Source organism: Lepidochelys kempii, chromosome 17 (genome assembly GCF_965140285.1).
Source record: "Lepidochelys kempii isolate rLepKem1 chromosome 17, rLepKem1.hap1, whole genome shotgun sequence".
Lineage (NCBI taxonomy): Eukaryota > Metazoa > Chordata > Testudines > Cheloniidae > Lepidochelys > Lepidochelys kempii.
The window spans coordinates 17,737,043-17,753,495 of NC_136396.1; the positions used below are offsets into that span (position 1 = coordinate 17,737,043).

Sequence of the window (16,453 nt, forward strand, 5' to 3'; positions counted from 1 at the left end):
ATTCTATTAATTTTATTTTATTATAATGATTGATGGCACTGGTGGACTTCCAACTTGCTTAAAAATTGTAAATATATCAATAAAACGTGTTTGACTGATACCTATTTATAGGGTGGCTAGGGAAACTAAAGTTCAATGTTGCATTTTAATCACAGAAAAACATGGATTTTTATGTGTTTTATTGGAGAATTTTGATTTTTTTTTGCATGACAAATTAGGATCCCTGGTGATCAGGCCCAGAAGGGTCTCATGTCGTGTAGCAGTTATTTTCAGTGACACACAGGTGCATTGCTCCTCAACAAGCAGCATTTTGGAGCTTGTACCAGTATTCTGAAATCTGAATCCCAGGCCCCATAGGAATCATCCAAACTCTAGGAAAATCTAACGGGAAGGAAAAAAGTTCCATTGCATTTCTTCAATCTCATGTGCCTTCAGTAAAGTGCACAGGATACAGAGTTGCTTTGCTTATATGCTCAAAAATACTCTGCAACAGCTACTGTCTGTACCATAAGCCACAACTGTCTGTTCAGATGTCCTATGCTGGTGTCTTATGATGTTATACCATGGGCTGACTATTGTGAATTTAGCAGCAGTCCAATGGAGGCTCATCAGTGAATGCTCTGACAGCATACTCTTCTTGCTGTAGATCATAATGGAAGTCACATGGTGTGGTTTCATTAAAACACAGACGTTTTGGCTCCAGCAGAATAAGATTTCACTTTAATTTTTGTGGAATGCTATCAGGATAATAAACACACTGCAAGATTTGTTTTCTTATTTCAGTAAGACTTATTAGACCTGAAAGAACATATCTGAACTTGGTAATTTATCCTTCCTCTCATCTTTTTATTTTCTTTTTGGTAGAAGCTGTTGATGATGCAGGATCTTGTTTTCAGAAGTGCTGAGAAACTGCAATTCCCAGTGAAGCCAGAGGAAACTTACAGTCTCTGAAAATCAGGCCCTCAGTACCTAATCATTCTGGGACAAATTCTCTCTTTATTTACATTGCCTCACTTTGAATTTCAATGAGAATTAGGGACCTAACTCATTTAGGCACCTTTGTAAATCCCAATAGACACATATCTGCATCATTACGTGCCTAAGTGCCTTTGTAAATCTAGCCCAATGTCAATCTTGTTGTTGACTTCACTAGGACTTGGATTGGTCCCATACACACGTTGCCTTCTTTGTTTAGCATAGTTCCGAAATGAAAGTCCACCTCAGGATGTGCTATGCTCAGGGGTAGATCTGTGTCAATATTTAGTGGTGCTGCACACATTGACAATTCTCCCATGGTTGCTATGTATCCAGCATGTGTTTAATGTGGAAGATATTCCTAGAGTTCATGCTATGCATGCACATACTGCTACATGTCTTCTGCACCTGATGCAACCTGGGGAAGGTTTTAACTCATTGCATTGTATCTAATGCCCAAAACTTGAATACTCGTGAGTATCCTGCTAATATGGAGATATTGGGCCAGATTTTGAAAGGTATTTAGGCACTTGATTTAAATGGCTGTTAGGCACCTAGGTGCATTTGAAAATAGCAGTGGTGACTGTTTTCACCTTTAGGTGCCAAAATACCTTTAACAATCTAGCCCATAGCGCCATGTGGGCCTTTGTAGTCTAGTGATGATATCTTTGTTTAGAGCCAGAAGCATGTCTGGCTTTGTTTCTTAGGCTGCAGAATTACCTAAGTAAAATTTCACCTCAGAGAACTGACCCTTTGATGCCGGAGTTTTCAATAGGCCTCTGATCCATGTGTACTTAGCGCCCTGAAGGTGGTACAGTCCAGAGAACCTTGAAAAAAATGGCCCTTGTTTCATGATTCTCAAAGAGCCTGATCCAAATGGAGTCTTTCTATTAATTTCAATGACTTTTGGATTATAGTCCATATGTAAAAGTTACAATTGTTGGTAGTATGTTGGATGCCCTCCTTGTATTATCTGGGTGCTTCACCTAGTTATTCGGCTCTTCCATTACCCCAGATGACTGAGCTGATCTTGACTGCGTCCTCCTTAGTTGCCCATATGGTACACCAAGCTACTCCTAGAAGAGTCTCAAGAAAAGTATTGTCATTTAGGAACAAAGGGCCAGATTCTGATTTCAGTTATATTCAAAGCCCTCGATGGGATGGGTCCAGATGATCTAAGGGACATTATCATACTTCAGGACCACATCCTCCCACAAAAGTTCTGTTCTTCAGGAACAATGGAACTGTCCACTTCAAGAGTAAAACTCATATGCAGGTGATAGAGCTTTCACAGAGGCTGATCCATGACTGTGGAATTCACTGCCACTGGATCATAGAACAGCCACTAACCTTACCACCTTCAGGACAAAATGTAAAGCTCACTTCATCCACTCAGTTTTCCCACACAACAACAGATAAAAATAACCCTGCTCTTTCAGAGGGATCAAGAGAGACCCACTACCAGGCATGTCTCATCTAGTGTACTGTTTTGCATGGTGCTCACATTCCATGTTGAGGAGTGGTAATGTAAATGTGGAGTTACTTCAGATTTACACTGATGTAATGGATATCAGAATCCAGCCCCATATCTTTTTTTGTGATGTTTCAGGACAAAAGAATATAGCTGACATTCATCAGTAAAAGAAAGACAGAAAGCTGGTGTGCTTCTTGCAACTGAGCTAGCTACTTTTATGAGCTGTGATATTATCCTATTCTATTATCAAGTGCCTTTATAAATAATTGGAATGTGATAAACAAATCCTTTGCTGTACAAAATGGAATAGAATCCTGCTCAGTGCCTCTTTGTCTTATTATTCGGGGTAATAGGCATGGAAAATGAATTAGAGCTGGCTGAAATTTTTCAAACACATTTTTTCCCCAAACTTTAGGGTTGGGAGGGAGGAGGGAGAGAAGAAAGGAAGGAAAACACAAAAATGAAAACAAATATTGTGAAAACAGTAGAGGAAACAAACATTTTTCCAAAAAAGCAAAAAATAGGTGGGTCTGTTTTGAACTTTGCAAAATGAAAACCACTTTGAATTTTTTATTTGTTTTGTTTGTGAAATTTAATGTTTAATTTGCAGACCGCTCTGACACAAACATATTGTAGTCACTTAAGTCACAGATCTGACTGTGATGCAAACCAGGAGCAGATCTGATGGATAAGTAGTTTCCATAGTTATATAGTTACTTTTCAGAGTAGCAGTGCACTTTACAATACTGTGAATTTTAAGTTTCCAGTGAATTGCATCCTATCCTTAATGGAGCATTAAAAGAACACCTTTAGCTTCCTAGATGGAGCACAAAGAAAAGGAGGACTTGTGGCAACTTAGAGGCTAACCAATTTATTTGAGCATAAGCTTTCGTGAGCTTTTCGTAATCGGATGGAGCACATGACTCATAAAACAGTGCAGATCCCCATGGAGCTGCCCAGGGCACGTAGATCAAAGGTCCCACACAGGCAGCATGTTGTACTCCTGCCTTGACAGTTGTAATGAACTCAGTTGGGTGGGCTTCTGTCAAATCTGGGTTTTTTTTATTCCACCCTAATTGCAATTACACGATCTGAACTTAGTGGAATTTCACTCCTTGCTAACTCACACATAGAGGTTAATGCAGTTTACAGGTAATTGATTCCAATAAATATCAGATCAATTTGAAAGTTCATTATTCTTTTTGGTAGTCTTTTAAATGAGCATGCCTGAATGCTTGTTTCTTTTAAAATGTGTATTCTGGATGTTGGAATTCTGTTCCTTTTAACTGCAGTGGGTAGATACAACCCCCCAAATTTTAAACATAAAAGGGCCAGATTCTGCTGTGATTTATACCAATAACATTATTGAAGTGAGTGGAGTTACTCCAGATTTACGCCTGTGTAACTGAGCTCAGAATCTGACCCATAATTACTTTGTTCTATTGTCATAAAAATGCAGTAACTATAACTTAACATATAATGGCTTAAATAAGCCTTAATGCTTCTGTCTTCAGGATCTTTTCTTCTCTTGGTACTGATTCAAGTTCACAGTAACTCCCTTTTACTAATACCCAATTTTTTTTCTTTTTTTGATCTGCAGGACTGTGTGCAATTAAACCAATACAAGCTGCAAAGTGAAATTGGCAAGGTATGTTACTGTAATTAAGGTTTCTATTACGGTAGCACCCAGCAGCCCCATTTGTGCTACACGCACACCCACATGAAGACACGATCCCTGCCCTGAAGACCAATATAGTCCAAGACTATATTCAGCCTTCCTTTTCTTCCCTCTTATTTGTCTTATCAAGTTTTGCTCAAGATCAGCATTGAACTACTTTCTCTGAAGTCTAAATTTATTTTCCTTCCAACTGAAGGTATTGAGCTGGCTCTCTTCCAGGGTGTTTCTTGCCAAGGTAACACCAAGGTCCTTTAATGAATTAATTCAATGAGAAAAGAAAGATAAAGGTAGGCACTTGTTCGCCATCAGGACTGGTTAAATCTTTATTTCCATGTAGAAATTGCTGATTTAATTCTATTCTTTATTTAAAAGTCTCAGAATGTTTCAGAAGAGATTCACTGAAAGTTATTTAAAGGTCTGAACTGGTGAACAGTTCAGACGCCCGCACATCTGGACTCATGCCATGTGTCTGCAGATGGATCAGTAAATGATCGTTCCCTAAAGGCTGTACTTGCTATTGCTATCTATGTATTCCATTTGGAAGTGACTACACCTGCTTCAGCAGGTAGTTTCACCAAAAAGGTTATTAGCTCAAACTTCTCTAGGGCTCACAGACTCTGACCACTTCAGAGAGATTTCTTCTTACTTACAAACTGACTGTATGGGTCAGTTAAAGCATCCAGATTAGCAAGCACCAGGTTGTAGTAGAGTAGGTGTTTCATAAGCATGCTGCGATTCTGCACTGCAGCCAGTCCCTGGGGTGGCAGTAATTACTGTGTGTATCAAAACATATGTGTGGCTCATTTCCAAGTTTTAGCACCTGTTTTCTGTGACAAGAAGCCACAGTTGCTGCCTTCTTTTTGTCCTTCATACGCATGCAGGAATGGGGGAAAGGGCAGTGGGTGGTTTCTGTTGCGAGGCTTTGAATGTACCTGTCTAGATTAATTGTGTAAGGGTATAGTACACACAGAGAGCAGAAACAGGGAGAGGATATTGGAGACTCTTGCTAATTCTCAATTGCGCTAATCTCCAGACTTGACAATTTTCATTCACAGATATTCTCCCAGGGGTCTCAGATATCAGAGAGAGCGCTCTAAGCAGTTCTCATATCACCAAGACTTTATGACACATATGCAGTTTACCACAGCACATTCATTAGTGGAAGTTTACCTTAAAAAATTAAAATAGATATCGGTCCAGGCCAGGAAGTTCAGAGAGATGCAATTCTGAAGGTGTTTGGACCTGAGTCTTTGGTTTTGCCCATGGTAGAGTTAGGAACCAGCTGCAAATTCAGATCTGGCTCCAGACATTTCCATGGTTCCAGGGTGTTGGGATCTGGGAATTCTCTTTGGGCCTACATCTATCAGAATGAATTAGCAAAGCCCCATGCTTGATTTTTAAAAAATTGTATTTCTTTAATTAGGGCCATATTACAATATGCTTACTCTCCTTGTGTAGTACCTTACTCTTCCATTAGATCTGTGGAGGTCAGTGAAGAATATATTATTATTCAAGGTGAGTAAATGTATCACAATCGAGCCCTTGAAGTGAAACTCACTCTTGTGCAGAGGGCCCACCAAGCCCTATGCACTCCTTAAGACCCACTTAAACCTTATTTTGGTGGCTTTAGTGGAACTTAAGTAGTGGACAGGGCTTGTGCAGGCCTTCTGCAGAGGAGTGAATTTCACCTTTACTTTCTAATCTGCCACATTAAAGAGTTCACAGTGGGCCGGATCCATAGTCCAGTAAAGTCAGTGGAAAGACTTCCATTAATTCCAGTGGGTTTTGGGTCAGGCCCAAAGCTTTGCTCACCAGCCCTTCATGAGATTTACGGTCTCATTCCAACTCTTAAGTCAATGGAAATGCTCCCACTGATTTCAGTGGGAGTTGGATCACACCCTTAATATAGTTCTTATACATGTATTCAATGGGCAACTGTTGGAGGAGGAATCTAGTTATGGTTTAAAATCTTGGCCGTGTAAAATGTATGAAGTTGACAGAAAACTAGACGAAATTTCAGTGGTTTTACTTTGAGCTCCTACTGGAGCTGTCATGTTGCACATGTTCTAGTATTGACCTTTCCATCAACTGCAACTAACCAGGCAACACACACTCATTACAACTGTGCCAATTAACATCAGCTGAAAATATGACCTGCAAAGTGTTAATTTCTTATAAATTCCCAGTGCATGGAAAGTCCTCTATGAAAATGGTGGAGGCTTCCAGTTGAGAGGGGTTGAATGAAGGGAATTTTAAAAACTAACACAGAAACAAAAAGACTTTTAAAAAGTAAATTTTCCCCAATGTTCAACTTGTAATAAAAATATAACCTTGGCTCAGGGCGTTGCTGAGGATTAATAACTGGTTGGAGTTAATGGCCTGAGGCAGTTCCTTCCAGACAGTCATTAATCCTCAGGAAATGCTCTATGCCTCCATTATTATTGGCTAAATGAAATAGCTGCCAGGAGAGGAAGGACAGTTTCCCTGGCATTGAACATAACAATGAAGAGGAGAGAAACTCCCTTTGCCCCTGTATGTGTCCTGGTCCATCTGAATTGCATTTCGTAGAGGGATGGGAGCTGCACTGTATAATGGAATCTGGCATCACGTAGAGCTTTTGCTCAAGGCTGTTGAGGGTACTTCTTATTTTTCACTGCAAGGCCAAACACGATAAGCCTTGAGCAGTTGGCAAACAAAGCAAGGCAGCCGAACTGACTGTGTAATTTGTGTTTATTTATAGGGCTCCTATGGTGTTGTGAAATTAGCCTACAATGAGAGTGACGACAAGTATTACGTAAGTGCTTCTCTCCCCATATTACCGACTGGTGTTGATATTTCTGATTCTTTTTTCACATCCCAGAGAACTAGCTCTCTCCTGCTTTTTTTTTTTTTTTTTAATCCTTCTGAGCCACGTGGCCTGTGAGTAGAAAATCAACCTGATGGGGCACGAGGCTACACTTTTCAGTGTGTGATGCAGAGCAGTGTAATGTGAGCAAAACCTAGTGTGAAGTGGTGTGTAATGAGTGGAGATGTTGGACATATGTTTCAGAAATAGGCAGGCAAACTTATTGCTGAGCTATCTTGACATTTTCTAGATATGAAAGAGGTCACCTGAAATGAGAGATCTACCGTGCTTCTAAAAAATCTGCCTGGAAGGAACAGGCACATTTCATAACAGAATGTTGGGCCCTGTATGTGATACCCCTAGCAATACAACCCAGCACAGCACTGTGTGGTTTCTTTGTGACAGCACTGCGTGTTATACTATTCAATTAGCAAGTCAATGTTTAGCTGTAGGGAGTGTTGCCTAGGGGATAGAGCGCTGGGGTGGGGCTCAAGAGACCCGGATTTATTCTGAGCTCTGCCACAGGGTTGCAAGGTGATCTTGAGCAAGTCACTTCCCCTTGTCAAGCCTCAGTTTCCCCATTGGTAAACTGGGGGTAATGATGCTTACATCATTGTAAAGTGCTTTGAGATCTACAGATGAAAATTGCTGTATAACAGGTAGATATTATTATAATGAAGACTATGGAAAAATCAAGATATTATGGTGAAGGGCTCTGTAGCAAGGCCTGCAAATAAGTAAAAATCAATCAGTCCGTTGTATAGCTAATTGTAGGGTTTGGGCTTATAGACTCAAAAATGCTTCCTTAGTTCGGGACACATATAAGCACATACTTAAGTCCTTTCCTGAATTGAAGCCATAGGTTTAAGACTTCTGCGTCTAAATAGCTGTTAAATCAAAAAAGCCCAATACCTGTCACGTCAAACCCACAGATAGGGTAAGCCTGGAATCTCTAATCTGAACCCCTTCAAAATTTTCTAGTGAGGGGTGGATTTGACTCCATAGTCCTATACCTACCCTTGTGGTTTTTGTTCTGGATTGGATCAAAAACCACAACACCGTCCTTTTTTTTTATTTGGATGTATCTGAAATCTCATGAGAACAGCTGATCTTGAGCGATTTCTACCACTTTGTAGGCAGAAGTCCGAATCCAAACATAAACCTTCTTTGGACCCAAACCTTTGACAGGGTAACTGATTTGGTGGATAGGGGGAATGCAGTGGACATAATATACCTGGTCTTCAGCACATGACATTCTGATAAGTAATCTGGAGAAATGCAGGCTTGACAGAGCTATCATTAAGTGGACATATAATTGGTTAAACAACTGCAAACAAAAAGTCACTATTAATGGAATGATGTCAGATTGGAGGAATGTCTCAAGTGGAATTCCACAGGGATCTGTTCCGGCTCCAGTGGTGTTTAACATCTTTATTAATGACCTGGATGTAGGACTAGAGAGCACACTGATGAAGTCTGCAGATGACACAAAACTAGGGGATGTTGCCAGTGCTATGGAGGACAGAGCTGAAATTCAGAGGGTTCGTGATAAATTAAAGAACTGGGCTGTAGACAATAAAATGACATTCAACAAAGACAAACATAAGGTGCTGCACTTAGGGAAGAAAAAACAAAGGCACAGATACAGAATGGGGGAAAACTGGCTTGGCAGAAGCACTGCTGAGAAGGATCTTGGAGTTGTGGTGTATATCAGCTTCAACGTGAGTCAGCAATGCGATGCTGTTACAAAAAAAGTAAATGCAATTTTAGGTTTAAGTCACAGGACATGATAGTACCGCTCTACTCAGTGCTGATTAGGCCTCAGCTAGTGTACTGTGTCCAGTTTTGGTCACCAACGTATAGAAAGTATGTAGAGAAACTCCAAAGGATCCAGAGGCAAGTGACAAAGATGATCAAAGGGATGGAATGCAAGCCATACAAGCAAAGGCTGAAGGAGCTGGTATGTTTAGGTTGGAAAAGAGGATGTTAAGGGGGGATATATTAGTGGTATTCAGATACTTGAAAGGTTGCCACAAAAAAGAGGGAGGAAAGTTGTTCTCTTTTACCACAGAGGGGAGGACAAGAGACAATGGGTTCAAACTGTAGCATAACAGATTTAGATTAAATCTCAGGAAAAGCTTCCTATCTGTAAGAGCAGTAAAATGGAACAGACTGCCTTGGGAAGTTCTGGAAGCTTCTTCACTAGAGGTTTTCAAAAGGAGACTGGATAACCATATGTCTTGGATGGTTTAGACACAACAAATCCTGCATCTTGGCAGGGGGTTAGACTAGATGACCCTTGTGGTCCCTTCTAATGATTCTAACCTCAGTCTAATTTTAGTGAGGATTGGGATCTGAACACATCCCTATCTCTCTGAAATCGAAGATCCACACTCAGCTTCTTGGCCAACATTCTGAAGCACCATACTATAGAGCAACCCCAGACAAGGCTGGCTTCCTGGTCTGAAGTTTCTTTGTCTGAGTGTGGTGTGGGAAACACGCACCCCATGGAGTGGGGGAAGCTTCAAGGCTAGAGTAGCAGCCACAGAGCACCTCCACTGCTCATCGTCTGGGAAGAAGCGGTTCTTCCCCACCACTCACTCTCCATGGAGGGCCCCAAGTACTTTGGCTGTGCAGACCACTTAAGTCCCACTTAAATCCAGTTTTGAGAGCTTACGTTGTACTTAAGTGGTGCATAGGCCTCTGATGGCCTTCTGCACAAGAGTGAATTTCACCCTGAAACGAGGATTTGCCCCTTAGGGGTCAAATTGGAGAGTTCATAAATAGCAGACTGCAACTGCTATTAGTCACATTGCTTACTGCACTTCTGGAAGGTGTTCCGATATTCTGGTGATGAGCATGACATAAGAATCTATCTAAAACAGAATAGCCTGTGCCAGTACCTGGAGATACCTGGAAGTCTGACTGTCCCTACAACTGTAGTGATTTGCATTCTGTGTGTGAAACTTGCCCCCATTCAGAGAGGCAAGTCAAGGCCTATGGACCACTCAAGCCCCCAGCACAAGTAGGGTACAGGGATGAGGAATAAGCTCTCCAAATTGGTTTCTCATTTTCACGGTAATAAGAAGGAACTTTCACAAATAGCCATCCTGTTGCTCAAATATTTTTTTTCCTGACTTGCAGTTTTGCTATTGAGCTAACAGCTTTTTTAGCATGACTGTTAACATCATTATCCAAGATTATCCTAGCCGATCATATTTCCAGCTAGTGTGAAACTGCATAGGAAATATATTGAAATGATAGAAGGAAGAAATGATGCAAAATCTGGAAAAGACACCCTGAATCTATCCAACTGGATGGGATCGCAGTTGTTTCCATGCCATTCACTTTCCAACTGACTCAGCCCGTTAATTGAAATGTTTGCTGTTCCCGTTAGTTCCTCTTTCTGTTCTGGCCTCCTAACAAACTCTGCCCTATTATGCTGATTTGGGTGGAAACTGCATATTGCACAAGACATTGTTCTATATGCGGCACCGAGTGACGTGCTAATACAGTCCTTTCTGTGAATCCCCTCCTCCCCCTTCTACCTGAAGATGTCTCTGTAACATGGAGGGAAGCAAAACACTAAACATTTCAGATTCATTAATGCAGGAATTTTAATTTTATTTCCTGGGCACGACTTTATTTACTGAGTGTGCTCAGTGCTACACAGAGGGCTGGTTCAGTGGACCTGGGGGATTGTGTAGATTAGGAAAAGAGGTCAAATGTAGGTTGGGATTATCTAACCCTAATGGTATTGTGATCATTGCACTTGTGTTAGATGCACGTTAACACCTTTTGTTTTGGTTTAGCTGGTGAACAGCTAATTCAGGGTAAAATGTGCTAACATGTCTTCATTAGGGAAAAGGTCCGGGTGAGTGAACACATTTGCTAAACACCACTTAAACTCAATTTCTTTTTCTAAACTAGACAAACCTTCAGAGGCGAACGCATCCGATGAAGTGAGCTGTAGCTCACGAAAGCTTATGCTCAAATAAATTTGTTAGTCTCTAAGGTGCCACAAGTCCTCCTGTTCTTTTTGCGGATACAGACTAACACGGCTGCTACTCTGAAACCTGCAGCCAGAGTGTACCACCTACTGCTAGGAAGATTCCATTTCAGCCCTGATACCTCAGCAGAGACCCTCAGACACAAAACCCATTTACTCAGACTTTGTGCAAAGAAGGAGTAGAGGTCCACAATGATCCATCCTCCAAATCCCCAATAGACTTTAAGGCCAGAAGGGACCATTATGATCATTCTGTCTGATCACCTGCACATTACAGGCCACAGAACCTCTCCCACCCACTTCTGTAATAGACCCATAACCTCTGACTGAGTTACTGAAATCCTCAAATCATGATTTAAAGACTTCAAGTTACAGAGAATCCACCATTTGCACTAGTTTAGACCTGCAAATAACCCATGGTGCAGAGGAAGGCAAAAAAAAACCCCAACCCAGGGTCTCTGCCAATCTGACCCGGGGGAAATTCCTTCCTGACCCCAAATGTGGCGATTAGTTAGAACCTGAGCATTTTGGCAAGACCCAACAGCTAGACACCAGCAAAGAACTCTTTGTCGTAATTCAGAGCCCTCTCCATATAGTACCCCCTCACTGGCCACTGGGCATATTTTCTACTTGCAGTCTCACAGCAGCTATCTACCATTGTAAGCAGTCTCATCATACTATCCCCTCCAAAAACTTATCAAGCTCAGCCTTGAAGCCAGTTAGGTTTTTACTTAAGAACATAAGAAGGGCCATACTGAGTCGGACCAAAGATCCATCTAGCCCAGTGTCCTGTCTTCCTACAGTGGCCAATGCCAGGTGCCCAAGAGAGAATGAACAGAACAGGTAATCACCAAGTGATCCATCCTCTGTCGCCCATTCCCAGCTTCTGGCAAACAGAAGCTAGGGACACCATCCATGCCCATCTTGGCTAATAGCCATCGATGGACCTATCCTCCATGAACTGTTTTGCCCGCACTGCTCCCCTTGAAAGTCTGTTCCAGAACTGGACTCCTCTGATGGTTAGAAACCTTCATCTAATTTCAAAACTAAACTTGTTGATGGCCAGTTTATATCCATTTGTTCTTGTGTCAACATTGACGGTTAACTTAAATAACTCCTCTCCCTCCGTGGTATTTATCCCTCTCTCGTATTTATAGAGAGAGAGCATATCTCCTCTCAGCCTTATTTTGGTTGGGCTAAACAAGCCAAGCTCTTTGAGTCTCCTCTTATAAGATAGGTTTTCCATTCCTCTGATCGTCCTAGTAGCCCTTCTCTGTACCTGTTCCAAGTTGAATTAATCTTTCTTAAACATGGGAGACCAGAACTGCACACAGTGTTCCAGATGAGGTCTCACCAGTGCCTTGTATGATGGTAATAACACTTCCCTATCTCACCTGGAAATACCGCATCTGTTGCATCCTAGGACTGCCTTAGTCTTTTTCACGGCTGCATCACATTGGCGGCTCGCAGTCATCCTGTGATCCAACAGTACACCCAGGTGATGGTCTTTCTTCTCCACTGTTGCTTCCAACTGATAAGTCTCCAGCTTATAGCAAAAATTCTTATTGTTAATCTCTAAGTTTACACTTTGCACTATTAAATTTCATCCCTGCGACCAATGCTCAAATCAAAGGATACACCAAAACAGTGGCAGGGGGAGGCCTGGGTTTTTCAACGCCTCGGGCAATAGCAAAAAGAAAAATATCTGACTGCATTGAATGTCTGTTATTTTACAACCCATGGTGGAGGGGCTTGCTACACAATTGACCCAACACTTTATAAGACAAGGACAGATTGCTGCAGCAGAAGAGTAATAATGCTAGATTTTTACTCCATTGCCTTCACACGTCATTCTTTTTTGTGGTGCAGCCATAAAGGGGGCATTCCCTCACTACTGTGTAAAACTCTGGAATTTTGTTGGCTGATCATCCTGTGGGCATCAGTGTCGGTATTCTGCCGTGTTACGAATTATGATGGGGAGGCTTCCAGTTTCCCGAGGTGTTGAAATACCCTGTAATTTGACAGATTTTTTTTAAAAGCTTAAGAGAAATGGTAGAGAATTGTGTAATTAGCTAATGGTTGCATTGCTCCTCACATTTCCCTGTGTGTTTGACTGACATGCAGCTTTTAATACCAAGATAAATTGCATGTTGTTTCACTTATCGCTGCTGTCTGAAACCGTGTTACACCAATACACTTTGACAAGAGTTGTCAGGCGGTCAAAGGGGAGATCTAATGCAAATGTGTAGCACCGGCAATTACCAGGAGCAATTCTGATCATGGCAATTGGGAGAGGGGGCTTTTTTATTCTTTGTTTTCCAAAACCAACATTGTCAATTTCTCTTTTTGTCTTCATGTTGAAAAGTGACAATAAATAATTGGAGAAAATTAGCATTTGAGTGGCCTGGAATTCTATATGGTATGTAGCCGAACCTCACACATTCTATTTCAGTACAAGGAAGTGTTGCCACCTAGTTTAAAGGAAACAGAGAATGATTGTGCAAAAAAAAGTATATACCTATAAACAGGATAAAACTTATTTTTAAGACTCAGTGTTTTATTCACGTTACAAAATCCTACACAGTGCAAAATCGCAGTGTATGATCCTTTACATGATAGTTGCTGAAGAACGGGACAATGTGCATTCTGTGTTGATTACTGCAGAACTTTTAAGCACCAATAACCTGACTCAATTCTTGTGAAAGTCAGTAGAAAGAATAACTATGTTAATGGATTTTGGATCAGGCCTCAAATTAGGCCTATCCTTTTTAGTAAGAAATCAGTGATCATCCCATGTGCAAGCAGGAGTTTATTTTTTTCTGATTTTGACCTTCTATTAAAGGAAAGGTAGAAAAATGGAAAGAATCCCATTGGCTTTGTTGGGCTTAGCCTGCTAAAGCACAGGCCTCTACCATCTGAGTTCATCTATGCATCCGATGAAGTGAGCTGTAGCTCACAAAAGCTTATGCTCAAATAAATTGGTTAGTCTCTGAGGTGCCACAAGTCCTCCTTTCCTTTTTGCGAATACAGACTAACACGGCTGCTACTCTGAAACCTGTCATCTGAGTTCAGTCCCTGCTGCTAAGCTCTGGTTGGAGCCATTACACCAGCGTTTGCAAAACTATGCCTAGGAACCCTTACAGCTGTAAATATTTCAGTGTTATAATTTGCAGTAGATGCATTAACAGTGATTAGAAAAAAGGCCAAGCACCTTAAAAGGCAAAAAATACAAAGCAGAAACAACATATGTCCCTGTGGAGGTCTAGTCTGGAGTAATTTTGCTGATGAAATTTGAGCCTGAGAAGCCTCGGGCCATGTCTTTTTCCCGTTTTTAAGCTCTGAAACAGCTTGTAGCACAAAGTTATTGAGAAGGACAATTGCCGTTCCACTTTTGGACAAAAATTATCCCATTCCATTTTTTTCCTGCAGCTTCTTGATGGAGATGATAACGATTGAGTTTCGTCATGAAACCTTTCCAGATGCAGCCATAAATCCTCCATTAAAAATCACACCAAAAAATAGGGAGGGATGGATAGCGATCCAGGTTCCAGGGACATAGATGCCATCGCTCAGTCACACGTTACGCATGCAACTCGTTCAGCGATTAAGAAGGATGGAATGATCGGATGTAAACTGTTTAGATGATTATATGATAAACAGTGCTTGGGATTAGTGATGACAGATTTATTGTCAGCATCTGAATAGCATGATATGCAGGCACTAATGGCTTTCCCTTATTCAGCAAAAGAGGGTTTGTAGTCCCTTTTCATTGGGATGTCATTCTGAAACACGGGAGATAAGGGTAAAGAATAGATGGGGGGCTTATTGGAAATAGACAGTGATTCTTTTCTGCTTTCCCAATGGGACATTTAATCCAACAATGGTATAAGATTATTGATAATAATAATGCTTTGAATGTGTATCACTTTCCATATCCAAAGTGCTGGACAAACATCAATCCAATGTATCTTCTATACAGCTGAACCTCTATAGAGTGAGCTTGGGTATACAGTAATTGAAGTCCTCAGCTGTCTCAATGCATTGCAATGTGCAGGTGGCAAGTCCAGTTACAAGGCCCAATGCTGCTTATTGCCCCCATCTGAAATAATGGAAATTTTGTTACTGGCTTTACTGAAAGCAGGATCTGAGCTATAGAGTCGGCATCAGATCAGATCACCAGAACTTCTGAGTTACAGAACTCCTCCTGATCTTTAACCTTTCATCTCAAAGATACCAAAATCCTCTTTTGTTGGGTTATTCCCCTAAAGCAGTTTAGCCCTTTTGATTATGCTCCTCAATATACTCGGACTGCAGTAATGCTATGAAGAAAGTAGTAGGCTTAAATATTGTACAGAGGTTTCCATTAATCAGAGAAATTGTAACATGATCCCCATGCTGCCTCCCAAGAACACACGCCATGAACCACATTCTCATGAAATCAGAAAGCGGCAGGAATTGGGCGCAGGGGCATAGATAGAGAAAACTACCTGCACCATTTGTTTTTGAAGAAGCTATTGAGGCACTTGTCAGTACTAAGGAAAAATCCACCCACAAGATTCTGAGAGAATTCTGTGTCTGAAAGGCATTGTTTGGATAATTAGCTTTGCTTGAGAGCGGAAATGGGTTGGTTGTTTCACGAATGCATTGCCTTGGTGACAGCTCTGCTTGAGCCTGGAAGGAAGAGAGACTTGCTAAATCCCCATTGTATCTCTGCTGTTATGCACAGCTAGGATTTGCCTCTCCAACTTTCACTGTAGTGAAAACTGGACTTTGATACTGTTTATTCATGCCTCTATTCTTTGTGGTAATTAAATGACTCCTGCTTGTTCCGTAAGAAACTTTGCTGTTCATCCCACATGAGGATTTAGAAAACAGTGGGATGGATTATGATCCAACCTCTTTGCACTGCTCTGATGGCACAAAGGGGCTAGAAAGCAACCAGAGTTCTGCAGATGGGGAGTTCCCAAGGGTTGGGGAGTCACCAGTCGACAAAAAGCTGGTGTAGCCACAGCTGCAATATAGGAAGCAAGTCCGAATGCTGTCATAGGCTTCACAGGTTTCAGAGTAGCAGACATGTTAGTTTGTATCCGCAAAAAAAAACAACAGGAGGACTTGTGGCACCTTAGAGACTAACAAATTTATTAGAGCATAAGCTTTCATGGGCTACAGCCCACTTCATCGGATGCATTGAATGGAACATATAGTAAGAAGATATATATATACATACAGAGAAGGTGGAATTTGCCATACAAACTGTTTCAGAGTAACAGCCGTGTTAGTCTGTATTCGCAAAAAGAAAAGGAGTACTTGTGGCACCTTAGAGACTAACCAATTTATTAGAGCATAATCTTTCGTGAGCTACAGCTCACTTCATCGGATGCATACTGTGGAAACTACAGCAGACATTATATATACACACAGAGATCATGAAACAATACCTCCTCCCACCCCACTGTCCTGCTGGTAATAGCT

At 41.3% G+C, this 16,453-nt stretch overlaps 1 protein-coding gene across 8 annotated transcripts in view; it reads left to right on the top strand.

Moving 5' to 3' along the window:
- The window catches only part of CAMKK1 (calcium/calmodulin dependent protein kinase kinase 1), a 196,134-nt gene that overhangs the window by 104,479 nt on the left and 75,202 nt on the right, over positions 1-16,453 (top strand). For all 8 annotated transcript variants that reach the window (XM_073315804.2, XM_073315803.2, XM_073315808.2 and 5 more), the window contains 2 exons: positions 4,050-4,097; positions 6,868-6,921. In XM_073315804.2, coding sequence (XP_073171905.1) covers positions 4,050-4,097; positions 6,868-6,921 — 102 coding nt within the window. The remainder of the gene's footprint in view (positions 1-4,049; positions 4,098-6,867; positions 6,922-16,453) is intronic.